The sequence below is a fragment of the Lytechinus pictus genome, chromosome 7, assembly GCF_037042905.1.
Source record: "Lytechinus pictus isolate F3 Inbred chromosome 7, Lp3.0, whole genome shotgun sequence".
Taxonomy (NCBI): Eukaryota; Metazoa; Echinodermata; class Echinoidea; order Temnopleuroida; family Toxopneustidae; genus Lytechinus; species Lytechinus pictus.
This window is the reverse complement of record NC_087251.1, coordinates 17,319,760-17,347,023: the sequence shown is the minus strand read 5'-3', so window position 1 is coordinate 17,347,023 and position 27,264 is coordinate 17,319,760. Positions and strand designations below refer to the sequence as shown.

The 27,264-nt window shown below is 36.7% G+C and overlaps 1 protein-coding gene across 3 annotated transcripts; it reads right to left on the bottom strand.

Moving 5' to 3' along the window:
* Positions 1 to 1,364: 1,364 nt before the first annotated feature.
* LOC129265443 (deleted in malignant brain tumors 1 protein-like) lies at positions 1,365 to 15,447 on the bottom strand. 3 transcript variants are annotated; one of them, XM_064102108.1, is made up of 9 exons: positions 15,316 to 15,447; positions 10,818 to 11,153; positions 9,831 to 10,172; positions 8,822 to 9,133; positions 7,857 to 8,180; positions 7,300 to 7,623; positions 6,661 to 6,797; positions 3,987 to 4,224; positions 1,365 to 3,248 (listed from the first exon to the last, which is right to left on the bottom strand). In XM_064102108.1, the coding sequence occupies exons 1-9, from the start codon at positions 15,320 to 15,322 to the stop codon at positions 2,488 to 2,490; spliced, it is 2,781 nt and encodes a 926-aa protein (XP_063958178.1). In that variant the 5' UTR covers positions 15,323 to 15,447; the 3' UTR covers positions 1,365 to 2,487. The 3 variants fall into 3 exon arrangements, with proteins under 3 accessions (XP_063958178.1, XP_063958177.1, XP_054759411.2); XM_064102107.1 differs by lacking the exon at positions 15,316 to 15,447 and adding an exon at positions 14,473 to 14,796; XM_054903436.2 differs by lacking the exon at positions 15,316 to 15,447 and adding an exon at positions 14,473 to 14,796 and having other exon boundaries at positions 1,365 to 3,227.
* Between the last annotated feature and the right edge of the window lie 11,817 nt (positions 15,448 to 27,264).

Sequence of the window (27,264 nt, the reverse complement as noted above, 5' to 3'; positions counted from 1 at the left end):
ACCCGACCAGAAGTTGCGCGATCAATTAAAAAAAAAGATAACTTCATATATTACGGCCTAACCTTACTCTAATTCCATGCCCTAATGTATACATTTGAACTTTAACTGGCAATAAACACATATAGCTGAGGTAGAAAAACAGGGTTAGAGAAAGGGTGGGGGAAACAATGGAGATCTTCAATATTTTCATTTAACCGCGCGCAGCGCGGAAGCAAAATTCATAATCATAAATTTAGAGCAAGAGTGAAGGAGTTTCTCTTTTGAGAAAAAAAAAGAATAAAAAGAAAAAAAAAACACAAAGCTACCTTTCTTCCCTTCCCTTTTCCTTTTCTCCTCTCTTTTTTTCCCTTCTTTTTTTTCTTTTTGGGGACGTTTTTTTTGGGGGGGGGCGACCGCCCCCACCGCCCCCCCTGGCTACGCGCCTGTGTAGATATATGACTGCAAAAGAACATGACCGAGATCGCTTCCCTGTTTAACACATTATAGAGATAGAGTATTGTAGTGAATAGATTTGAATCACTCTGAACGGAGGCGTCGTTCCTAGGGTGCAGGGGCCATCGCCTCATAAAAAGTATGAGAGTGGGGTCATATCGATTTAACCCCTCCCCATATATATGCAATGCAAAATATGTTAAATAAACATCTGAAAGCATTCTAAAACCATTTAACTTGATATTAAAATACTGTTAAAACATACAAAATTGTCAATTATTCGGCGCTCTTCAGATGAAAAACTCTGTGTTATTTTGGCCGAGGGGGGGGGGGGGGGGCGCAATCAGGGAATTGGGAAGGCGCGCCCCGTAAAATGTGTTCATTTGGGAGCAATAAAAACGTTTCTTTTATTCATTATTTAATTCTTTTCTTTTCATTTTTTTTGGGGGGGGTGCTTCATTCAACCACACTTTGTGCAAACTGCCATCATCCAGGGCTCCTACAGTGGCGTCACCAGCCACCCAGTGTAAAAAGGGGTAGATTGGCTCAATTTATTTATTTTCAGTCCTACATTTAATAGACAACACACACTTCAATATTCAACTTTGATGAAATCCGTCAAAATTAATAGAGTAATGGTTTTAGTTAAGGTTTTATTTTTCTGACTTCAACTTCAATCTTCTTTCCAGATACACAGGAGTAGCAGGACCATACTGATAACCTCCTCCGTCTGTTTAGAAAAGTACAGGCTTGAAAAGCTGTGTGGATTATAAAATGCCCCCCCCCCCAAAAAAAAAAAAAAAAAAAAAAAAAAAGTAAAAAAGATGAATAAATAAATGAATAATAATTTAAAAAATGAGATAAAATCTGAAACGTTTTACTTTTGCAGAGAATATGAAATCAAAAATTATTTCAAACACCCGACTTTTCTTGAATAAAATTAATTTATTGAATATAAACCTTACAACAATTTCAATTTATTGAATTTTGTAATGAGACAGAGTCAGATGGGAGAAGCTCGCGAGTGAAAGCGCAGAGTCCAAACTTGAGAAGTTCATTAGTCGATTACTGGCTTCTCACCAACTTATCATGATTTTACATTGACTGTTGTCAACATCGTAGTTGGCAACACCTCATTCAGGAGCAGAATACATTAGCATTATGCCATGCATCCTATAGCGTTTCCACCCATGTACTATACATTATGTAGGCCTAAATATGAATATTTTGTACAATATATGCTTTTTTCACATCTATATCAATAAGGCCTAAATGCCAAACGGTATACTTTGAAGTAATTAGGTTAATGATACATTTGGGATACTGGCATGCCTACTATAGTACTGTAATAATTATCATATTAGTACTGTCATGCTATGCTATGTCTCAAGCATTTTTTTCCTTGTAAGTGGTCTGTGCATTTTTTTTCTTCAAGATTTCACTATACTATGTGCTTACAAAATTGTATTTATGTCCAAATTACGTTATTCCTATATTATAAAATTGCCACATGGTAATATTATTTTATCACGTCATGTGATGATTATGTTCATGTATTGTAAATATGTTTTGCATAATATGCAATAAATGTAGAAACTCCTGCGAAAATATTCAATGTTATAAAAAGGTAATTAAAATATTTGAAGTTATCATATTTGAAGTGTTCATCCCTTTCAATTAAAAAAAAGAAACATTCAAAACGAAAAAAACCCGTCCATTTTAAGTCAATGCAAATACAGAGAAAATGCATGAATAATGATCACCTTACAGAGTTACAACATCATGATTGTTGGAAATACACTCTCGGCATGAGTAATGTTTTAAAGAACAGGAGATTCGTTTGACAAGATGGCGCCGTTAACGTAATAGCTGTTTAATTGGTCGGATTGGTTGTGTGTCATTTACCATGTTTATAACACCTATGAAGTGTCATTGTCTTCGATTAAAGTCAGAGAAGGTTCTGAACGAGTTCCAACATTCGATACATCGGTGTCGATTTGAGATGATTGAATGCGGTTATTATAGGATCACTGGAATTAATTTCAACATCGTCTGTTAGTGGATAGTTCTATCTGATGGGTGCATAACTGAAGAGGTAACATTGTCTGTTGGTAGATAAGAATGATCTGATGGGTGACTTACTGAAGGGTTATTATTGTCTGTTGGTGAATCAGTTTGATCTGATGGGTGCATAACTGAAGGGGTAATATTGTCTGTTGATGGATCAAATTGATCTGATGGGTGAATCACTGAAGGGTTAACATTGTCTGTTGGTGAATCAGTTTGATCTGATGGGTGCATAACTGAAGGGGTAACATTGTCTGTTGGTGGATCAGATTGATCTGATGGGTGAATTACTGAAAGGTTAACATTGTCTGTTCGTGGATCAGTTCGATCTGACGGGTGCATAGCTGAAGGGGTAACATTGTCTGTTGGTGGATCAGATTGATCCGATGGGTGAATTACTGAAAGGTTAACATTGTCTGTTGGTGGATAACTTTGATCCGATGGGTGCATTACTGAATCGTAGCTCGGCGGTAGCTCCGTCGGAGGTGATGGAGAGGAGATATAGCGAGGTGGAGGCGAAGCGACTATCACAGATCCTGCTCCATTATTCGCAGACGAAGAGTAGACGGTGTTGTCAGCAAAAGTCCGCCTATCCGATCCTTTTGATCGTTGTCGTTGATAGCAACAGATGATCACACACATCACCGGAACCAAGAAAGCGACAGCTATCAAAAATATTTCCCACTGTGTCAGCATAGGTGACGAAGAATCAGGTATCACTGGGGCTTCTGTAGAAAGGAAAGGAGATGCTGAGAGAGAAAGAAAGAGAGAGAGAGAGAAAGAGAGAGAGGAGAGAAGAAGGGAGAAAGGGGGCATAGAGTGAGAATGCAAGCAATATCAAGAAATTCATCGAAAAGAAGAGATCAAAAATTTTAGTACATGTAAATGTTGGTTGTTACTTCATCCGCATAGTTGGCATGGTTTGAACGGTCGTACTCTGGCAGTTAAACATAAATCAGTTATCTTTTGAAACAAAAGTGGGTCTTTAATACTTATTCTTACAAATGGTGATTATTATACCCATTCCCAATGTTTTATTGCTCTCGGATTTAACAACTAGGCCTATGTCGTTCCTTATACGTTCGCAATGATACGAGGGACTCAAGACAACTAATGAAAATAAAAGAAAATCGAATGGATGAACACAATTATGTTGGAAGTTGTGGTGTGCACTGTAAGCAGAACCATGTTTCTCTTCATTTGCAGTTAAAATAAATTATTTGAAGTAAAAAAAAGTTATCATTTTCAAATTCCTTTTGGATGCTCGTCTTGTGTGTGTTCATACTCTGAACAAAAAGGTTATACGTGACCGGATAAGGTACCGATCGAGGATCTGTAATTTCGTTCATTTTATGATGATGTCGAGCTTTGTGCAGCCTCCCATGCTTTTATCATCAATAAGCGAAAATGGAGATGGATGAAATATCAAGTATCATTAAAAACTAGCGAGAACAAACTTTAAGATGGAACCCACATTAACAATTTACCTGAAGTCGTGACGAATGGCAAAGTTTCAATGCACTGTACTCCAGCGTGTCTCCCACTGTAACACCAATCTGTATCCACATATCCCCAGGGCGAAAAACGGCATTGGAAGATGAATCGTGAATCCCAATTACATGATATAAAACTAAACCATTCCCTGACAGGAAAAGGGATGTCATACGATGATGGTCGGAGACTTCTTGCATAAGTAATATCATGCCCTAGTTGACTGCAGATGAGCTGTGAATAAGGTGAATATTAGAACAGGATCAGAATATAGGTGCAGAACTTCCATCTCCGCATCTCTTGACTATATAGACGAGGATATTGCCTCATATTTTCCAATCCAGCATTCAGCATAACAGATCATGATTGCTTTACTGACGTAGTATCGCAGCACGGCATAATAGGGAGTTTTCGCACAGTGACACAGAATGAATCCGACAACGCAGCAAATCCACTGGAAAAAACAAGTCGAATTAGGCCTACAATGAAGTCTTTGTCGAGTTTCGGTAAATCGAAACATGAGTTTCGTCTGTGACTATATACAAACGACCTATTTGCGATTTTTCGTCAGCTCTGTAACGTCGGACGAAACTGCTGTTCCGATTCACCGTGACCCGTCCTCGACAAAGACTTCACTGTGACTTGACTTGCATTTTCAATGCATTTGCTGCGTTGAAGGATTCATTCTGCGCTGCGCTGCGCAAACTCTCTATAATGTCAAAGCCAACGCATACGGTCGCAACTTTTTCAATGCATAACGTCACATGTCCTGCACTCTAAGAAAAGGGTTTACCCAATATTGGGTAAAATGGGAACATGCATGTTGGTTACGTAAAAAGATAAAGCACTGATACCCGGGAACATGCATGTTCCCTTTCTACCCAATATTGGGTAAAATTTTGTTTTTAGAGAGTGACGCATAATGTCGCAGTGATATTGTTTAAGGAATCTGAAGTTCAAATAAGTTTATGATATACGTTTTCACTCAATTTATATTCAACATCTAGAATATGGAATGAGGATGTATAGGTGGGGAGGGGGTAAGCGACAAAGGTAGAAGGGTCAAATTCATAGTTACCTAATGGTGATGCTAATTTAATTTAGTTAACCGAGTGTACGAATGAGCTAGCTGAAACATACCTCTTTTAAAATTATCAACTCGGATTTTGTAAACTGTTGATTGATTGATTTGATTTGTCAAGAATATCACAGGAGATTACAATGAAATTGAGGAAATACCTTGACAGGATAGCCCATGAAAGCCGAAAGGCTTATTTCCAATGGGGTCCAGATGGTATCATGGGTGGACCCACTTATTTTATGACTTTTTGGACAATTTCCTCCAAGGTGGTGACCAATTACCTCTTCTACCATGCAGTTGATCATTTTAGTGTTGGTGACTTATGAACTTTTTTGGTACAGCACTATCACTCCCCTATCAATCTTAGATCCACCACTGCCGGATGATCTCGAATATAAGACGATGTTGATAACAATAATTCTAATTTGACAAGTTAGGTTATATTGAGAAGGCGAGCTAGAAATAAGTTTTTCTTTCAATGCCATTAGGTAGAATTACTTGAATTACCTTGATTAATATTTGCCGTTTGGGGTGCAGTCGTGTTTGGGACAAAGTTAAAAACCGGAATAAATCCGCATTGAGGAGGAAGGAGGGGGATTACGCTCGCTCAACAAAACAAAATTAATATAACAATAAATAGTTATGATTTTGATCGTCCGACCTCTGTACCTTACCCTTCTTTCCCTGGAGCATTATGCCAGGTATTTACGTTACCATCATTTCAATATTTGACTCCATCCCCCTTTTATCTCTTATCTTCATTATAGTAAATGTAATACATATATTTGAAACGTTCTAGTGATTGGTTGAGGTCAAAGAAATTACGAGGGTTGTGCAAAATTGAGTCCTGGATCATCACTTTGTCAAAAGTACGCGATGGTAGCCGATTAAGAGCGCCATTTTCGATCAGTGATCACTTTTCACATTTCATTATGAATAGAAACAAAAGAAAGATTTTTCAAAAGGGCTTTGGAATTTGAACACACGATCTGCGTTAGAAATTCATCGAGACATTATGCGTCAGGACATGCGATGTAATGCGTTGGAAAAGTTGCGACATGATGCGTTGGACAGTGTCACACTCTTCGACATGATGCGTCGCTGCGACATTAGCGTATTTTAGCATTCACTTCACAGACGCTTTCTGCAAATGCCCGTAAAATCACAATGGACAAAATTAGAGGTCATTGTCAGTCAAAAGTTGGTGGACCAGGACAGCACATCGTCCTACAAGATTCGGACCGGAAAAAATGCAAATAATCGTTTGTGTAGAGCCCAGGACGACACTGCTATTTTAATTCACCGATTTTTGACAAAGGCTGCTTAGTTATGAAGGGTTTTTTTTGACAAAAAATTATCTGCCTTATAGAAAGCGTATGCGAAGTGATTACTAAAATGTTTAATATCAATTGTATTACAGGCCGTATGAGTTATAACCCGACTATCACGTATATAGGTATACACAATTAACATCTTGAAAATCGAAAATAGTCCTCATTCCTGAAAGAGTAGACAACCTTTCAGATTAATTGTCAGAGTCCAACTGTAAGTGTTTTAATTGCATCTTCTTTTTAAAATACAATACTCACGTCGGCAGTGCCATCGTTCGTGTAATCGTCACATATAGATCCCCAAAGACCATCATGAAGAATCTCTACTCGACCGTAATCTCTGTTGATCACACCTTTCTCGTTGACCAGTCGGACAGGATGGTTCGCCACCGATACTGAAGCAAAAAATTATATATACAGTATAAATGTGAATAAAGACAATGTGCACTATTCTAGATTTCCTCCCTCTGCATGCAGGATAGAAAAGAAATAATATAACAACAAAAAAAGGAGAATTGCTCACGACGTACCTGAGAACAAAAACGTTCAAGTATGCTGCATTCCAAGAAATATTGCTTGAACGCAAAATACATTAAATATTCCGTAAAGTAGCGGAGTCACAATCTTTTGACTTTTGTTAACAGAATCAGTATTGTTTTGTCTGAATCAGGTCATGTAAATAGCAAGGTAGTGTACGGTAGTGTTCCTCGTGCGCAGAAAGGGCATCTGATTCAGTGGGTTTGTCCTGCCGAGCCATGAAAGTTTCGGATTTAGGTTCCCTACTAAATCGTAAATTTCTTGATAGGTCAGAATGTAACATCCATTCTGAATCTGCCTAAACAGATGTAATAAGGTAACATGCATACCTTACGATTTTCAGACATCCATCATACTTACCATATGGTGCACATAAAACTTCCAGTTCGTCATCACGGGTATTCAATGATTCATTACCGGTGAATGTTATGCTGCAGTCGGTTATCTTGGAATCAAAGAAGCCGCAATATAAGCCATCGATGACGATCCTACCCGATCCACTCTCAAATAGGTTGTACGAGTAGTAAGTACTAGGTGATCCTTCATAACCAAGCTGTCGACATATTGTCTGTCGGACGTTAGTGAAGAAATAATCGTCCGTGATAGAGCTCCACTCATTATTATAGTATACATCTACTCTGCCTTGTTCTGTGTAGTCACTTCCCATCAGGCGAAGATCAAACTCTGTTTCGAATTCAATAAAATGGAATTAGTCATGTCGTTAATTTCGAGCCCACGTCATTCAGATTGAAAGACGAGAGTTATAACCATCAACAGCAAACATATAAACAATAACAGCTACAATATCAACGTCAAAACGGTAACAACGGGGTTTTTTTAAGTATATATACCCCTCGTCTCTCAAAATTAAACCATATCAGTTCATGATTACAAAATCAAATTTTTGACCTTCTTACCTTTTGGAGGTCCACATCTGACCTGGGCGATGTTTGTCGGTTCGCATTCAAAGTAAGAGGACGATGAGACTTGGCATTCACCGAGATGCTCTTCAGTTCCGTTACACTGATAGTCATGATAAAAGATCGTCCCAGATAATGGGCCAAGTGAAACTGGTCTTTCATTTCTTCCATACTGGTAACCGAGCTGTCGACAGACGACTTCTGCTTCAGCTATACTCCAATCAGGGTCACATATAAAACCAGGTACAGATCCAAAACGGTATTCAACAATACCTTCGTAGCTGGTAGATCCACTCAGAAGTTTTACAAAGTTGGCTGGATCTATCATGAAGGAAAAGTGAAAAGATTTTAAAGACAAACATCTATATCTCTTCAAAGAATATGGGTGGTTTTTGTTGTGACAATATTAAATAGTGAAAGGTTCAAAAATAAAATTAAACTTTGATCAATAAAAGTCAACAAGTCCTACTGAAATCCTCTATTTCTGTATTATTTCAGTATAATTTGTCTTAGCAATGTTCAAAATGAACTGAAATTCTAAATGATAATCTTTTGGACCCCGCATTTACGAAAATTTTAAGATTCATACGGCGATTCAAGCAAAAAGACACCAATATTCCAGATGGAACGGCGTGAAATACAAACAGGTTGGTCATAGCATCGGATTTCTCCGGCATATTCATAGGATGTTGGGTTTTAATGGTTTTTAATACTTTTTGTAAACAATTGAGTCTTGAGGATTCAAGTGATTGTTTCATACTCTAGAACTAGTACATCACTTTAGACACTGTATTTCCCCTTTACATTCTGATTTTGATTAATTTCTTACTTTGACCATGGAGCTATAATAGCTCTATGCTTTGACATTTCATAATATTGTGCTCATTTATATTTTGAGGTCACCTGATCTGAATTGATAAAAGCAACGATGGAGTTTGCTTCAATATATGCCAACTACTTACCATTACAGATGACGCCTGCTGTGAGTTGATATGGATGTGGATTTGGAGAACAGCTTTGAACCTTAGCCCACCCTAAAGAATCACAATCCCGAACATGAGACTCGTTTCCTGAACAGAATACCTCGTCCAGTAGGACTCGTCCATCCCCTCCAGCTACTGATGTGTTTTCCAACGCTCCTAGTGGATACCCCAGTTCTCGACATGCGATATGAGCAGCATCCATATTCCAAGAACAGATTGTACCCCATGATCCTCCGTGATAAACTTCAACTCGACCTTGATTGGGATATTCCCCGTTTTGCAGACGAATCACTGCAAAGCGAATAAACAATGTTGAAGGAGAAATTGATCAGTCTAGATCAGTCCATTCACGGGGATCAATATTGCCAAAAATTTGTTTGGTTTATATATTTATATTCGTAAGTGTCGTTGAAACGAACTGTACTCCCAGTATTAGTTTAATCGGAAAGTGAACACAGTCTGTGATATTATGCTTCTTTACTGGGACGTTGGTCTTGATACCACTTGATAATACAATATTATTGAAGATAATCTAAATGATTTTTTTTATCGGGTTATAGGCCTTTCCGAGAACCTCAGCTTCTGCTAGAAGCTATATTAGGTCGGTGGATTCAAGGTTTAAATGCATAAAGCTTCGAAGTCGGTGAAAGAAATCGTATATGGTTTTTAATGATATATTAGGTATACCTGAACAGGTTTGGAAGCTGTTACTGATTAATTCCATACCCCTTGTCATAAAAATATAACATGAGATGAACAGGAACTATTACCAATTTTATGGAAGGCTAATCATGATAATGTCCTCAAGAAGTTACAGACTATTCCCAACCATGACACTTCAGTCAACCAAGATAAAGGTAAAAATGTCATAAGCAATGACGGTGTCGATTAACTCAAACTGTCCAAACGCGAAGGGTACACTTGAAATAACTTTGTGCTAGATTTATTCGAACCCAGAGTGTATTTATTCTGCTTTCATTTCACTTACGTTTTGTGTCACATCTTACACCCGCGTCTTCTTCGTGTGAACAGTCGTGAATCCCAAATTCTTTTGTCACTGGACAGTCTATTAAATGTCTCTCGCCTCCACTACACTCGAGTCCATCTAGGAGAATTGGACCTGAACCAGGACCAAAGAGTGGTTGCGAATGTGTATAATTTTCATTGACGATGGCTTCTATAGCACCCGGGAATCCAAGTTGTCTACAGGCCACTCCTGCATCAATCCTGTCCCATTCATCATCACATATTGTTCCCCAAACTCCTGATTCTCCAAGAATCTCAACACGACCCTCACCAGGTACAGATCCATTGGAAAGGCGAAGACTTCCTGTATAATAAAAGTACATACATGCACTAAAAAAAAGGGAAAATAATGTTAAATCAACAGTTGGAAGGTTGGAGGAGTGACCTTTCCAAATGTTATATCCAACCTTGTATTCAGCTGAACCCAACAACTGAAGTGTTGGGTCGAGCCATTTCAAGTGGTCAAATCAACATTTAGAAAAGATTGGCACTCATCCAACCTTTATTGTTGATTTTTTAGTATGCAATATTTCAACTAACTTGTCTTGCATTGCGTTGCACTGAAGATTCTCTATTAAAGGGTAGAGTGAAAGTGCACTATTTTTATATGTATTTGTTTTTTTTAATATTATTGTGCAGGGATCCTTGGTAGAGCAGTTTTGTAACTGAAAGGGCTACCCTGCTGACATAAAACGGAAATAAAATAAAATCATTAAGGATTGAATCGAGGGTGAATATATTTTGAAAGATGGATTTTCACCAAATTTGAGCGACAGACAGTTAAACATAACTCAAGCTTTTTTTTCTCTAATATAGACGCGACCTATATCTTGTTGAAGTGTACAGTTTGCTTTTTACGGCAATACATTTAGGCCTATAAGTCTTTTCCAGACTCATAAGTACATGCATGTCATTTCAAATCTGAAAGAAAACCTGGAGTATTTCTTACCATATGCTGTACACCTAACACCTGCACCTTTTCCAGAGTGAGGGCATGCAGAGCCTACATCTGTGTAGTTACACTGAAGTAGATGATCCTCAAACCCAGTGCAAGACAGTTCACCATAAGCTGGTTGACTCAGCGACTCATTCCGAACGTCTCCGAAGTATCCCGAGAGCAATGCTAGATCGGCACCGGTGTAGTTCAAATGTTTACAGATTACAGTGGCTTCTTCAATACCCCAAAGACTGTCACAGAATGAAGCCGGGGCAGAGCCGGAGAAATTCGCTTCAACTCGACCTTCAGATTCGTACATACCATCCTCGAGCAGATAGGTCGGTGTACCTGTAGCAAACATATCGAAAACTATATGAATACAAACCATTTGATGTAACGGAAATAAGTATCACTCGACTTGTGAGTATTTTGGAACATAAATTTTCGAAGTGATGGCCGGTGCAAGAAGAACTGATAATTTCCATCAAGCATGTCAAGTGGTATCGCCTGGAACTAGCGCAATGTGAAGTTATTTGTTTTACATCATGAATTGATTTCTATGTTTAGTTGAACTGAAAGAACAAATCACATACATTTTTGTTTTAAAAAAGACGTGGGAATTGAATAAGTTTTAAGCATCGGGCTGTATACGCATATAGTAACACAAGCTTTTGCATAATATAGTACACAGTGCATGATATGCATCGAACTTTTCTTCTGGGTCCAGGGATTGGCGTGCAGAAGTTTATATTTTATTTCTAGATTCCATTTTGACCATGCAGCCATGTATGAATGCAGAAAGAATTTGGAATGAATGCATTTACTATCCACGTTTGTAATTGGCAAGTCAACGGGATAAGTGATTTTATTTTTCTTATATGCTCTACCCACAATATGTAAAATATTTAGAAATTTGTTCTCCTTTGCCGGATAGAAATAACGTACTGCTTAATTCTCTCAGAATTCGATAAGACCTAATTATGATCCTCATTCTAACATTGTTCATTCACACGCAATAAGATTAATTTTGACCAAGAACAAGCCCATTCTAGCAGCACTCAGTTTCGAGTAAAACATAAGCCGAGATATTGTCAGATGGTATCCGGGAAGGATATTTCTACACCACATTACACTGCATGGTTCATTTACTGTTTGACAGTTCAAGAGCCTCTAGAATTACCTTTGGAAAAATAATCCTCTTCAGCGATGATATTTGTAAAGGAAGAAACACATTTGCCTGTTTGCCAATTTTTGTGTCAAATCTCATCGCAACTTGGCTATAGGGTGTCAACTCAGGCAGTATAAAGCACAATTTAGTGCACCCCATTTTGCATATTTTTACATATCAATATTATCATTATTTTACATGTAATCGCACAAATCTTCAATTGCTAATAATTTTCACGACCAATAATCCAATGGTATCCTCGTGAATCAGCTCTATATTTGGTCCTCGTGACTATAAGCTCCATATTTAGAAAAGGAATTTGTTTTCCATGAATGCATTGCATACGTGACATTCAAAGCATATATAACACAAAATAAACCACATTTTGGTCAAAATGATACTTTGGACTTTGCTGATGAAAAGAATCACATCTTATTTACTAATCTCGTACGTCAGTTGTGAATGAAAGAAATTCATTACATAGGCATTTTATAGCATGTTTACTTTCAACTTTAGATTTATGCTTACATTCATACTGTAAATATCTTTCATATTGTTATCAAATCGGTTATTAATGTTGGAGACAGTGGCGTAACTACGGGGGGCACGTGTCCCTCCCAATCGGCTGGCAAAAAAATGGCTGAAAAGAGAAAAATAGGTAGAAAGAAAGAGAAATCTAATGGGGGGAAGAAGAAAAGATTATTGTATATTGTATTATTATTTCTAATATTATATTACATAAGAATTTTTTTCATAACTTTAGGAAACATGATTGGCTTAGGGCCTATGGTTAATTTAGGTGTAATGCTAAATAGATAAATTTTATTTTCAAACGACGAAAACCCCAAGCAGATACAAAGTCATAGGCGAAGTATAAAAAGTAAAAGGCACCCAATCTAAATACACGAATAACACATAAAACATAATAATCGTAATTCTTACCAGGTAATTAATACAAATGGGTAAGTTTATACAAATAATTACACATTTTAAAATTAGCTACTGAGCAGGCTTCGCGAGCCCACTAAGTGACTCAATTTGTTTTTGCTGGTGCCCCCTTATACCGTGACCCATACAGGGTACGCCACTGGTTGGAGATATCTTCACGCTACAAGCACTGATCTGTCATGTCTGTATTTGGTACCTTCATTTCCACAAGAGACTGTATACTCATCTTTCAAGAATTGAATGAATTTAGTCCACATCAGGAGGATCTGAAAAAAGGTGCCTTATCTAAAAAAAATACAACTTGATCAGGATTTACAACTCTAAATATTCGATGACCTTCGCATAAACGTCAGCCAATATCTTACCATCCGAACATTTCAAGGTGTTGTCCAAAATAGACGCTAAGATGACGGGGTTTTATAGTTATGTAGAAACTTTGTGTCATGAGAGGAAAGATCACTCCACCACATATAGGACATTTAAAGCTTTTGAAAATTATTAAGCGCAAATTCTAATGAAGTAATGTATAATATCATGAAACATGTATACATGGTATGCTTGATTTTAACACAATTCTTGCGGGTGAAATGAAATGTTTTCTTGAATTTCGAACAGTTTCCATAAAACATGATAAAAAAACAGTTAGTATATATATATATATATATATATATGTATGTATATGTATGTTTATAAATTTGTGAGTGTATATGTATGAAAATTAGGGATACCGTACATTATGAAACTGTGTGTGAGTAAAATAGGGATGTGAAGCGCGATATTAAAATGTGAGGCTTTTACTTTCAAATCGTGTCATTATGTGTGTAGACTCAGTTTCAATGTACAGGTTAATCGTTAAAACCAATACCAGAGCACGGCCATGGCCAATGACTATTCCATTTCAGGCAGTCATATTTGATTTGTAATACGCAAAATTAATATTTAAAATTAAATTTTAATCGATAAGCCTAAAAAGACACTTTTGATATATATATATACATACATTACATACATACATATATACATACATATATATATACATATATACATACATATATATATACATATATATATATATATATATATATATATATATATATGTATATATATATATATATATATATATATATATATATACATATATATATATATAATGTATGTATGTATGTATCTTGAAATATACATGTATACATTCTAGTGAGATGACCAGAATCCTGATTATAATCAACTGAGTGTGTTATTAAAGCTATTTATTCCTATATCCTCTCTCTCTCTCTCTCTCGCCCTCCCCATCCATTTTTTTATTCTCTTCTGTCTTTCTTTCTTCCTTTTTCTCTCTTTGCCTATGACTCTCTGTCTCCTTCTCTCTTCCTTTCTTCATTAATTCATCTTCTCCTTTAAATACATCTTTTGTTCAGAACCCCCCAAAAGAATAGAATTGGCCAAAGACATATCTAATTCCAATTTGACAAATGTATTATTTGCATCAAGCATAATCAGAGTCGATACATATCAAACGTGCTTGCATCTGATTATTATGCTATACGATCTTACCTAGTGCGAGTGCCCCGATGTGAAGAGCCAATGTCAGAACATGGCATGCATGCACGTATATTATAGGCCTATTGATCATATCCATCGTAAACTGATCCCAATATTATGACACAGTCTGAATGTGTACTCTTAATGATGGTTTCCAAGTGGTGGTATTACCTCAAACTGATAGGGTACACTCCAAAATTTTAAATTTTGATGATGAAAAATTGTACAAAATAATCTATCCTCGCGCGGGAAGAATGACAATGCATGATTTCAGTGAAATTCAGTCATTCTATTATACGGCAGTACTTCCCTTGCTACCTTCAAATAACACAATGTGTATATTAGCGAATGGTAGGCATATTATATGATTTCATATTTGCAAAGTCGGTCGTGTGATACGGTGGGTCGCACATCTACAAAAGCTTAACGAGGCATAAACAAACACTCTGGTCCAACACGCCCGGGCTGAGGAAAGAGAGAAAGAGGTAGAAAAACAGAGAAGACAAAAAAAAGTGTGTGGGGGTGAGTGGGTCGGTTAGAGGGTGTGTGTGTTAGTGAGGGTGTGTGTGAGGGTGGGTGGGTTTGTAATACGAAATAAAGAAAGAAAGGGGGAGAAGAGGGGACAGAAGGAGGGGGAGCCTATCCGATTGAGGAGAAAATTACTAAGTTCAAAAATATAACAAAGATAATAATGTTAATAATGAAATAATAATATTAATAACAATAATGATGATAACGCCATATTTTACCAAGGAGGTAGCCACTTCAGTTCCGAAACTTCTTCCACTTGGCTCTTCTTAGCATGATAATGACCCCAGCTTTAGCACGGCTATGATCAGGCGCTCGATCACTTACCCATCATATTACACCTGGATGTGGGTGCTGCGTAGGGATTCGAACCATGGACCTCGTGCTTTATCGTCCGGTGACTTTTCCACTTATTACTTTTGTCATTCGCTACCCCGATGAGCCCAACTTGACTGAATATCTTTTTTCTGCAGTCTCCATATTCTTTAATTTAGTGCCATAAAGAAAGTTAGATCCTGATGGCATATATTTTTTTTTAATTGAACTGTCCTGGGTGTCTTCATTCGTCTTTACGTCTTATCCGTTTCGTTAAATGACTCCCATGCTTTCTCCCGTCCTCTCTTCCACTTATCAGGGAGGTCTTACGTAATCGGGGAAGTTCCCGAGTCGCGCGACCTCAGAGACCACGAGTTGAGGACATATTTACTTGCTCGTCAAAATAAGAGTCGCGTGCGACCCTGACTGACCTTAGCGAAGGTCAGACCTTGTCAGATTCTTATCAAGGCTTGGATAATCCGGTCAAAGCATCGTTTGTTCAGTGGAGCGAGAGTTTCACGCGTGCCTCGTATATATCGTTGTCACCTTTTCTATGTTCTCTGACCAAGGAGTTGATATCTCGTTGCTCTGACTGACAGTAGGCCTATATACCTTTCGGGCTTTTGAGTTGAACTCTGAAGGATAATGTATGTTTTCCATTATAACTAAGCCAATTATTAGGGGCCTTCTCCACACTATTATCAGCGTAGACCTGTATTTGAAAAAATTACACATAAGCATTTATTCCTATACACACGATATAAAAAAAATTGTCTATGACAATTCATCATTTTCATGATTGGATTATTAGCGGTATAAGTCAGCATAAAGTATATAACACTGAAATAAGTGGTCGATGAGGTAACTGTTGAACCACGACCTCTTTCTTTCTCTTCTTTTATTTTAAATGATTAATAATTTTGTAGTACAGAAAAAAATGGTTTCCATCAGATTCTGAACGAATGTGACGTGTTTCCATCATGTAGGCTTAAATGCACTAGACATACATTTCTATAGTTCCATACAAGTCGAATGAGATCAGGTGAGTAAACCAATCGAACCCCGGAATGTCCTGGTTTTTGTCATACTGAACGCATGTATTAGTAGGCCTATAATGCAGGCTTACTAATACATGTGTGTAATACAAAGAAGAGAGTCAACACTCCTTGCTTAAACACTGGGGCCCGTATTCTGATAGCAGGTTTAACTTAAATCCAGGTTTAAAGTTGTGGTTTAAGTATGGGAAGCCAAAAGTATCAAAATTTTTATTAAGTTGTATGTTTCTTATGTTTACTGTGCTCTTTCCTGATTCATCGATGCCAAGACAATCATCTATTTATACTTCCTAGACAATTATGAATGATTTGAGAGCCAAATGATCTGAAGTATGATATCTCTACTGTTAGTGATTTATGTAACAATTGGCTATCCATACTTAAGCCTCAACTTTAAACCTGAGTTTAAGTTAAACCTGCTATCAGAATACGGGCCTGGATATTTATAATCGACCATACAACATGTATACAGCTGCTTGCAATCATTTCATCAAAATGTCTATCATTTATCTTATGCAATATTTCATATCAGGAACATATTTTGTCTCCCATTATGCTGGAGCGCAGAGTAAGTAACTATAGCTCGAGCATGGTAAGTGCATGTTCCATTCAATATGAGCAAGGAGATACACAGTTTCCGGAGTGTATCCTGCCCGTGTATATTCTGCATGCCTCATCTCATGTAGATAATGTCGGTTGGCAGAATGCAAAAACCTCACATGAACGCGTGTACGTGAGTAGAGGGGGAGAGTTATTTTTGTCGCGTTCGAAATTATTATGGTGTACTTTCCAAAATACTATATTCTCATTTGCACTTTGGCTCATGCTGTAGTGGTGGTGGTGTTGATGACAATTTTCATCATTGATTTCATTGATGATGATGATGATGATGATAATGAAGATGATAATAGTAATGATAATTATGATTGATTGATGACGTAACAAATCTACAAAATGGCATTTTATTTTTCATCAGTATGCCTACATCTACTATGAACGCGATTTCTTACTTTTTTCTCCTTCTCTCCCTGTCTCATATTTACTTTGGTCATCTTGAATTATAATTTATAATTTTTATTTTTATCATCCAACATTGGAAATGATTATCACGGACCCCCCTCCCACACACAAAGATTGAACAATAACACACCCAGGAATAACACGATTAATTCGAATTCAAAAGCATTTTTCTTTATGAGGAATTTTCCTATGATTTCATTTCTAAAAAGTTGGCCGTTGGGAAGATTCAGAACGCAGACATTAGTGTCTCTGTATCTAATTATCTCTGGAATCGACTTTTTAAACGATGACACATTTTGTGAAATTAACTAATGACCATTAAGTTAGCATTCGGAGATGTTTTAAAGGACAAGTCCACCCCAACAAAAAGTTTATTTGAATAAAAAGAGAAAAATCCAACAAGCATAACACTGAAAATTTCATCAAAATCGGATGTAAAATAAAAAAGTTATGACCTTTTAAAGTTTCGCTTAATTTCACAAAACAGTTATATGCACATTATGGCTGGTATGCAAATGAGGAGACTATGATGTCATCCACTCACTATTTCTTTTGTATTTTATCATATAAAATATGAAATATTCTAATTTTCTCCTCATTGTGAAGTGATACAACGATTAATTCCTCCCTGAACATGTGAAATTAGCATTGTTTAACACTATATGGTTCAGTCAAGTTGGTCCTTATTGTCAAATCTATTAATGAAATATTGTATAATTCAAACAATAACAAACAAAAGAAATAGTGAGTGATGGGCATCATCAACTGACTCACCTAGTTGTGCATATCACTGTTTTGTGAAAAATAAGCGAAACTTTAAAATGTCATAACTTTCTTATTTTACATCCGATTTTGATGAAATTTTCAGCGCTATGCTAGTTTGATTTTTCTCTATTTATTCAAGTCAGCATTTTTCTGGGGTGGACTTGACCTTTAAGTTATAACATTTTTAAAAAGAACTTACATTTTACTCCCTGATCCCTGCATTCCTGTACTGGATGTCTGGCGAAGTAGGCCTAAAATTGACCATGTCTAAAGGTAAATGCCATGTGAATTGTGACTTGATCAGAATAAGTTGACATTACGAGGACTGAAGTAAAAAAAAAACAAGATTCTTAAATTCGGTATTTTTCCTGCATGAGAGCCCTGATGCAGACTGGGTAGACCTATCATGGCCAAGACATAATGGCAAGAACATTTATACTATGACGAGAACGCTATCATGACATAGATAAGACGAGAACGCTATGACATTTAATGACAAGAATGCAATCAATAACAATAATAATATTCCGCTTTAATATAGCGCTTAATACATCGGAATGACGTATCTATAAGCGCTTTTTATATATATACCAGCCCCAAGGGATCGTCGCCGATTGCCCAAAACATATAGTCATTTCATTTGATAACTTTTCATGACCAAGTAAGTTCAACCATTTTCTTTTCTCAATAACAACAGGAAGTCTTCGCATCTCCAATGGAATTGTACCTGGTGAGGGTCGTGTTGAGATTCTTGGAGAATCAGGAGTTTGGGGAACAATATGTGGTGATGGATGGGACATGATCGATGCAGGAGTGGTCTGTAGACAGCTTGGTTACCCGGATGCTCTAGAAGCCTTAGTAAATACAGATTTCCGTAACATACAACCAGTCTTTGGTTCTAGATCGGGTCCTATTCTTCTATATGGACTAGGATGTAATGGATATGAGAGACATTTAATAGACTGTCACGTCATTAAAAAAATTGGGACTTTACAATTGCAGGCACAGTAAAGATGCAGGGATGAGAGTCGATATTGTCACTCACTCACTATTTCTTGTGTTTTTATTGTTTATTGAATCATACGAATTTCATCTCTTTTACAGATTTGACAATAATGACCAACTTGACTGAACGACACATGTTAAACAATATTAATTCCACATGTTCAGGGAGGAATAAAACTTTATTACTCAAGACAATGAGGAGATAATTAAAATGTTTCATATTTCGTATAATAAAATGCAAAAGAAATAGTCAGTTGATGACGTCATCAGTCCCCTTATTTGCATGCCGACCAGGGGGGCGTTTCATGAAAGGACTTGTCGGACGTTTTATCCGACAAGTCCCATTTTATCCGAAAGTTACCATAGGAACTGTGCCTCTCTGCCAATCAAAATCATGGAAAGATGTCAGATCTGACAACTTGTCGGATGAAAATATTGATGAAACGCTCCCCAGGATGTGTATATAACTGTTTTGTGAAATTAAGCGAAACTTTAATATGTCATAACTTTCTTATTTTACATCCGACTTTGATAAAATTTTCAGTCTTATGCTTGTTGGATTTTTCTCTTTTCATTCAAATCAACTTTTTGTTGAGGTGGACTTGTCCTTTAAAGGTGCACTGAGATGTTTGTGTGTGTATGAGAATGTTTTGTGTTTTTATTATATCATTGTTACTTCAAGTTTTGAATGCATGATGTTGCAAGGGGAAGTGTCCAAACATGGAGCTATTATCAGTCAGACAGTGAATATCTTGCCAAATGCCTTGTGCATTAGTAGTCTTGATACATAATATGCTTATCTTTTCATATCTAAACTACATGTATTGAAATTAAATTGTGTTGCCGGGTTGTGTTGGTCTAAAACTATGTTGGTGATTTGATCACCATTGAAAAAATAGCGATGCTTTCAAGCACAGCTCCTTCTGTTTCTCAGCAAAACATTATGGTATGAACTTTGTAATGGAAAAGGCAGCATAACATAATTATTCATCAGAAGTGGGTATATATTATAAGAATGTATGATCAAAATGATGCATTCTTTTTTAGGAAACCAGGAACCATCTTTGTAATGTTTATGTACATAATGGTGTGTACATAAACAATGTGTTTGGGAAATGCGGTACTCATACCTCGATCACGTTTGCTCTACGGCGGCCGTTCGGCGAGTCGAAAACAGTCGTTATTAAATTTAATTCAAACCACATGTAGCTGGTACCAAAAAAAAATGTTAAAACGGCCGTTTTCGACTCGCCGTACGGCCGCCGTAGAGCAAATGTGACTGAGGTATCAAGGTTTTCCCGTCGAATTTCATCAGTGTTGAAATTAAGTTAATGAATGGGCGTTCAAGTTCGAGCGGTTTTTATAAACTCTCTGTACCCATGGTTCATTTTCATTTATTCAGCATTCAATAAAGTTTAATATAATTCCGTTAAAATTGGTAAAAACTCAATTTAGAGAGAAATATGTTCTAATTAACGACTCAAAGCTATCATTTAATTTCGCGCCATCAGAATAGTCGTTCATTTTCACCCTTAATACCATCTTCAATTTCATCTACAGGCACACAATTTTGTACTTTTAACGTCCGAATTCAGATATCATGTTTCTGTGCTGATTTTTTTATTACGTCACATTACCTTTAAAAGATCTTTTAACTGAATGGAGAGTTTTGCGGTAACAATATGTATGTTAGTCCTAAAAAGGAATTGGTTTATCTTTCTGATATAGTACTAGTAGCTCTGAAAACAACTTTTATTCTCGACGTTTCGAGCACATAAACTTTGCTCTTCGTCAGGAGTCTTTTGTCTTTCTATTATTTTTCTTATCCATAAATGAATAACACAATTTTTGATAACGTAATTTCATAATTGGCTAATTTCTTCAGTATGTGGTCACCTTCGGTGATTTTGTTGTTTATTCGTCTTCTTTTCTCTTTTTAAAAACATAATTGTGATTCATATCATGCGGTGGAAGGGATTTGATCGGGCACATTTATATCTATAGTTATCACGGAGGAACGACAAAAAAAACGAAGTTGCTTCGATGAGGTTTGTCAGAGGAATGATAAATTTCGGTTTATGATAAAAATCTAAATTCCAAGTAAATCGAATGTGCATAATTATGTTAAAAAATAGTAAAAATGGCATAAACAACGAAAACAGTGCCTATATCCTGTAAAATGTTTGCATATTCAAGAATTTGAATTCTTCAACATGCGCAAAAAGGGTGCCGGTTCTCAATTTGAAAACACTTCTTGAGTCATTTTAATTTGATCGCCGTTTTTGCACATTTGAGTGAGATAACCATTTAATAGCATGCCAATAAAACTATTAGGCTCTTTAAATGTTGATCTCATAGGTCATTCAAATTCGTCCCACATTGAATGATTATATCACTAAATCGGATGAAATTTCGATGAAGTTGGACGGGAAAACCTATATTATCTATCGAATGTTGTACACCATGTTGAAAAATAATATTGATAATTGTGCTATCATATTATAGGTTCGATGGTAAATAATGTACTTATGGATCCGTTGAGATGTACTTATTTTGTGATTCCAATTGAATATTGTGCAATAAATTTTGAATAATAAAACATTATTTCACGGGTGCAATGTTCATAATTCAATTTTTTAACAAGGTGATCATGATACAGGAAATCCTGAGGAGAGAGAGGGAGAAGGGGGGGTGGGAGGAAGAGAGAGGGAGAGAAAGGGGAGCTAGGGGAGAGGGGGAGGTGTGCAGAAAGAAAGCGGGACTCGTAGACAAAATGTAGAAAGAGAATGAGAGTGTCAAGGGACTTGGGTTGGTATGGGAAAAATAGAGAATAGAAACGGGGAAAGGAGACAGAAGAAAGAGGGGCAGCACGAGAGAAATTACACCATGTCCTCCTGTCCTGATATCCTTTATCTTTTTCAACCATTGCGATGAAGTTCTGTGAACATCGAGTAAGCTATTAAATGTTCATTTCCTTTTTTTTCATGCTCGTCATTTGCTACAATTTTAAGCTGTTGCATTCACCCATTTTCTTAATGTTTGTGTGGTTACGTGGTGAGGAAGTGTACGTGGGTACAGGTTTACTAGTCATAAAACAGAAAGGGGACACTATTGATAAAATTTACAAAGACCGTTATCCGTAAGTCCGACATCCATGTGAACTAAGAGGAACTGTTCACAATTTACCATGAGGATTTTTTTATCATAAAGACTGCTATTCATAATCAGTAATTGTGGGTCGCTTATTATTAGGACCATTATATCAGGGTTGCTAGTTATGGCAGAAGTGGATTGCTATTCATATTCATCAAAGAGGGGATCTGCTCATAGAAAATCTCTATGCATTTTGGTAGAAAATGATCACGATGCATAAGTTGAGGAGGTTGCTGGTCTGACACATGTTTTTTCTTATTTTTAACCCTTTAATCATTTACGACTTGTGACTCTCTTCTTCATTTATCACTGGCAGTCTTTATTGAACATTACTAACAATGAACCCCTTTCGGTGTGAGTACTGGTGACACTTATACCTTGGTCACATTTTAGTCCAGTCAATATAGAGTTTGACCCACCACTAATTGCAACACGAGATATTCCACTGCAATTATTTCAAGGAAGGTCCCCTAAACAACATACTAAAAGTCCCAAGAAATCCAAGCAGTGGAAATTTATGAAATTTGCATATTATGCAAATTAGCCATAAAAAGTTAGAAAAATAAGGAAAATAGCCCAAAGATTACAAATTGAGTGTCCAAAACAATGTAATTTGAGCGAAAATCCATGATAAATAATTGTATTCAATGTTCTTTGTCAAAAGTGCAAAAAAATCTACCTCATTTGCATAATATGCAAATAAGCATCCTTATATGGAAAAATGTCAAGGTATTGTGATTTTTCTCTCATTAACTGCTTGAAAATTTCATTAATATTGAAATTTACATGCTGCTATCACTAAGGACGTTGAATACATTTGCATTCAGCTTAGTGTCTGTAGTGTAATTTGCATATTATGCAAATAAAAGTATCTAACATGTTATAAATATTCAAGAAAACACACTGGTGATACATCCCTCAAAAATTGCAAGTAGATTATCTATTGAAATTGGAATATGGCAAAACATTACAGGAAGGTTTCCTAAACACCATATTAAAAGTCCTTAAATATACAAGCATATAGGAAAATCACAAAATTTGCATTTTATGCAAATTAGCCATAATAAATTACGAATAAGGAAAATAATCCAAATATTGGAAATCAAGTGCAGAAAACAATACGAATTGAAATGAAGCCCATGATAAGTTTTACAAATTTAGTTATTTTTAAAATAAGAAATCGTAAATAAATCTACCTCATTTGCATATATATGAGCATTTTTATATGGAAAAAAAATCAAGAAATTTTGACTTTCTCACAAAAACAGTTATGAAAACATTTCAGTCTAGATCAATATGATGTGATCACTAATAATGGCAAAAACTTTAATAATCAGCTTAATATCTGAAGTGTAATTTACATATTATGCAAATAAGCATCCGACATGTTATAAATATTCAAGGAAACACATAGTGATACTTTCCTCTAAAATTTCATGTAGATTATGTGTATTAACCATGATGACCTTCCCTACACTTCTTGCTTGGTTGATATTGACTTTTGTCACGAGCAGTTACCCCACTCATATTGTACAATGATGAGTCCATTCTACATGGATCCCACCGCTTGAATGCTTCATTATTTCCATCCAAGTCTTGCTCTCTATTTGAATTTGTAGAGACTTTGCGTTTCTTGCGAGTATAGTCCACGCTAGCATGCTCCTGGATTGCCAAGTGATTAGCACAAGATGTCACACCCGTACAAATAAAAGCCCGTTAGCTTCGAATATTTGGTCCTTGTAGCACACCACTTAGCTTATAAACTTGGGGTCCTTGTATTTAAAGCGCTTAACGATAAATCTCCACCCTACACATCAGATCGAGCTCTTATCTCAGCAAAGACCAACACGCAGTCTCAGATCAGCAGATCAAGCATTGCTGAGGGAATCTCTCAGCCACACAACGTGGGGTGACAGAGCCTTCTACATCTCTGGACCAAAGCTGTGGAATAGCCTTCCCCAATTTATCAGGAGAGCAGAGACCCAATCAGTTTTGAGTCGTACCTTTCTGTTCCCCACTCCAACATTATCCCAAGAATAACTCAATTGTAGCATTACTAGAACAGTACTTGAACTGAATGATGATCCTAAGCACTGTTTGAAGACATTGAAATTTGTGAGATATTCCCTATTTTTGAGCAAGCGCCATGAGCGCCCAGCTGAGGCGGATACCGGCGCTTTGCAAGAACCCATCATCATCATCATCATCACTTGTCTTGGTGGTGAATATGAGTACTTGCTTGGATCACAAGATCTCTGGGCATGCTTAATAAGAGTAACAATGGGCATTTGCCTATACGAGCGACATGAACATGATGAAAGCCATTCATAAATTCATGATGAAGGCTTAAAGTGCATTATAGGCATCTTTCTCAGATACAGGAATCGTGATTAGACGTTCTTGCTGAATCCATTTTCTGTTCTTTCCTATTTGATAAATCTCCTATGGCAACCATCTCCAAATATTAAAGCTATAGTTTCTAAGTAAATCGTATGCAAATAATAATATTAATGTCCTCATATTTATGGTAAACAGAAATTCCTCAGTGAGACAATGAACAAACCAGATGGAGGACTAAGCCAGATTATTGCCTTTCCAACAAGAGGACACAACACAATGGAACACCCTTAACATCACCATCAAATACCATCCAACATTGATCAGACAGTGTGTACCACTTCCAGGATACTGTGAGGTTATCCAGAGGAATAAACCTTTTAGTAATTATGGTACGACTAAGGATGTTCTTCTGGAGGAATGCTGACTTTAATAGTGTCATGCAGATGTACTTTGGACAATCATACAACTCTCTGTACTGAAATCCGACAAGTCGAGCATAGGAGACTGAATGCCAATGAAGAGGACTTTAACAAGAACACACCGTTAACCATGTCTTCTTCCGACACAAGTTTCCTCAATGGACAATGGACATAAGTTGTGTCGGAAGATGTCAAGAGTTTTAGAGAAAGGCTAGGAAGGCTTGCACATTTTAGAGCTCCAAGAGCATCAGTAAGGTAAAGCTCAGAATTGCTACAATGCATTAAAGAGGACCATAAGAGGGTTTGTAGACAGGCCTATAATACATAATTTGTTGACCGGATCGACAATGATCCAGGCTGTAACAATTAGCATGTTGGGAGCCCATAATATCAATAGCTATGACTACATTGGAATAGCATTATTAAAGGAAGGCAAAGATTTTTAGTCTTAGTATTCACCACTGATCATGATGATGATGATGGTAACGCTGCTCTACAAGTCCTGGGACCCAGTCCTGACCCAGATATGGCCAGACAACATATTGTTTAGTCAAACAGGTGTAGCCAGACTACTGAAGAAATTGTTAAAGAAAACACCCTGCATGAAGCTATTAGGCCAGACAGAATCTCTGCTACACTTCTTAATGAGACTACTCATCAGATCTTACCTGCCATAAGTTTGCTTTTCCTGGCCTCCCTTTATCATGTTTATACGGTGAATTTTCAACAAAGTATAAGTCGTTCCCATCCAAGGTTGTCAACTCTAACAAACTACACACCAGTTCAAATACTGTGCTTTGTTCTTGCCGTATCCATCATCTTGTCAGACTAACAACGCGGCTTAGGAAGCGAAGAACATATTTCCAGCATTTTTCCTTGAATATAAATCATATTATGATAGATTTGAATGCTTAGTGATAGCAGCATATTAATTTGAAAAACTGATATGTTTTCACTGCAGTCAATGTGATAAAAATCAAAATTTCTTGACATTTTCCATATAAGGATACTTATTTGCATAATATGCAAATGAGGCAGATTTTCTAGCTTTTTTTAAATAAAGACATTGAACTTATAATTATTCATCATGAACTTTTGTTCAAAATTACTTGCTGTGGACATTTAATTTGTAATCTTTGGATTAATTTCCTCATTTTATATTTTTTTAATGGCTAATTTGCATAATATGCAAATCAATTTTCAGGCATTGGGATGAATTCTCATGCTTAGTGATTTAGTAGCATATTAATGTCAACATTAATGAAATGTTTTCAAGCAGTCTATATGAGAACAAGTGGAATGCCTCTGGCCGTCTCACCTGCATCACGCGATTCAATATAGCAGCAGTGCTGATTTTGAAAACTACTATAACTCGCACAAGATGTTCAGTGATACTTGGTTACTCTTATTTCCACGTTTTATGAACTAGACCAATACACTTATAGAGATATGATGGCAATTCAACAAATACCCCCAACGTGGCAAAAGTTCTTTGACCTTACATGACCTTTGACCTTGATCATGTGACCTGAAACTCGCACAGGATGTTCAGTGATACTTGATTACTATTATGTCCAAGTTTTATGAACTAGACCAACACACTTTCAAATTTATGGCTGTAATTCAACAAATACCCCAATTTGGCCAAAGTTCATTGACCCTAAATGACCTTTGACCTTGATCATGTGACCTGAAACTTACACAGGATGTTCAGTAATACTTGATTACTATTATGTCCAAGTTTCATGAATCAGATCCATAAACTTTCAAAGTTATGATGGTAATTCAACAGATACCCCCAATTCGGCCAAAGTTCATTGACCCTAAATGACCTTTGACCTTGGTCATGTGACGTGAAACTCATGCAGGATGTTCAGTGATACTTGATTAACCTTATGTATAAGTTTCATGAACTAGGTCCATATATTTTCTAAGTTATGATGACATTTCAAAAACTTAACCTTAGGTTAAGATTTTGATGTTGATTCCCCGAACATGGTCTAAGTTCATTGACCCTAAATGACCTTTGACCTTGGTCATGTGACATGAAACTCAGGCAGGATGTTCAGTAATACTTGATTAACCTTATGGCCAAGTTTCATGAACTAGGTCCATATTCTTTCTAAGTTATGCTGTCATTTCAAAAACTTAACCTAAGGTTAAGATTTGGTGTTGACGCCGCCGCCGCCGTCGCCGCCGCCGCC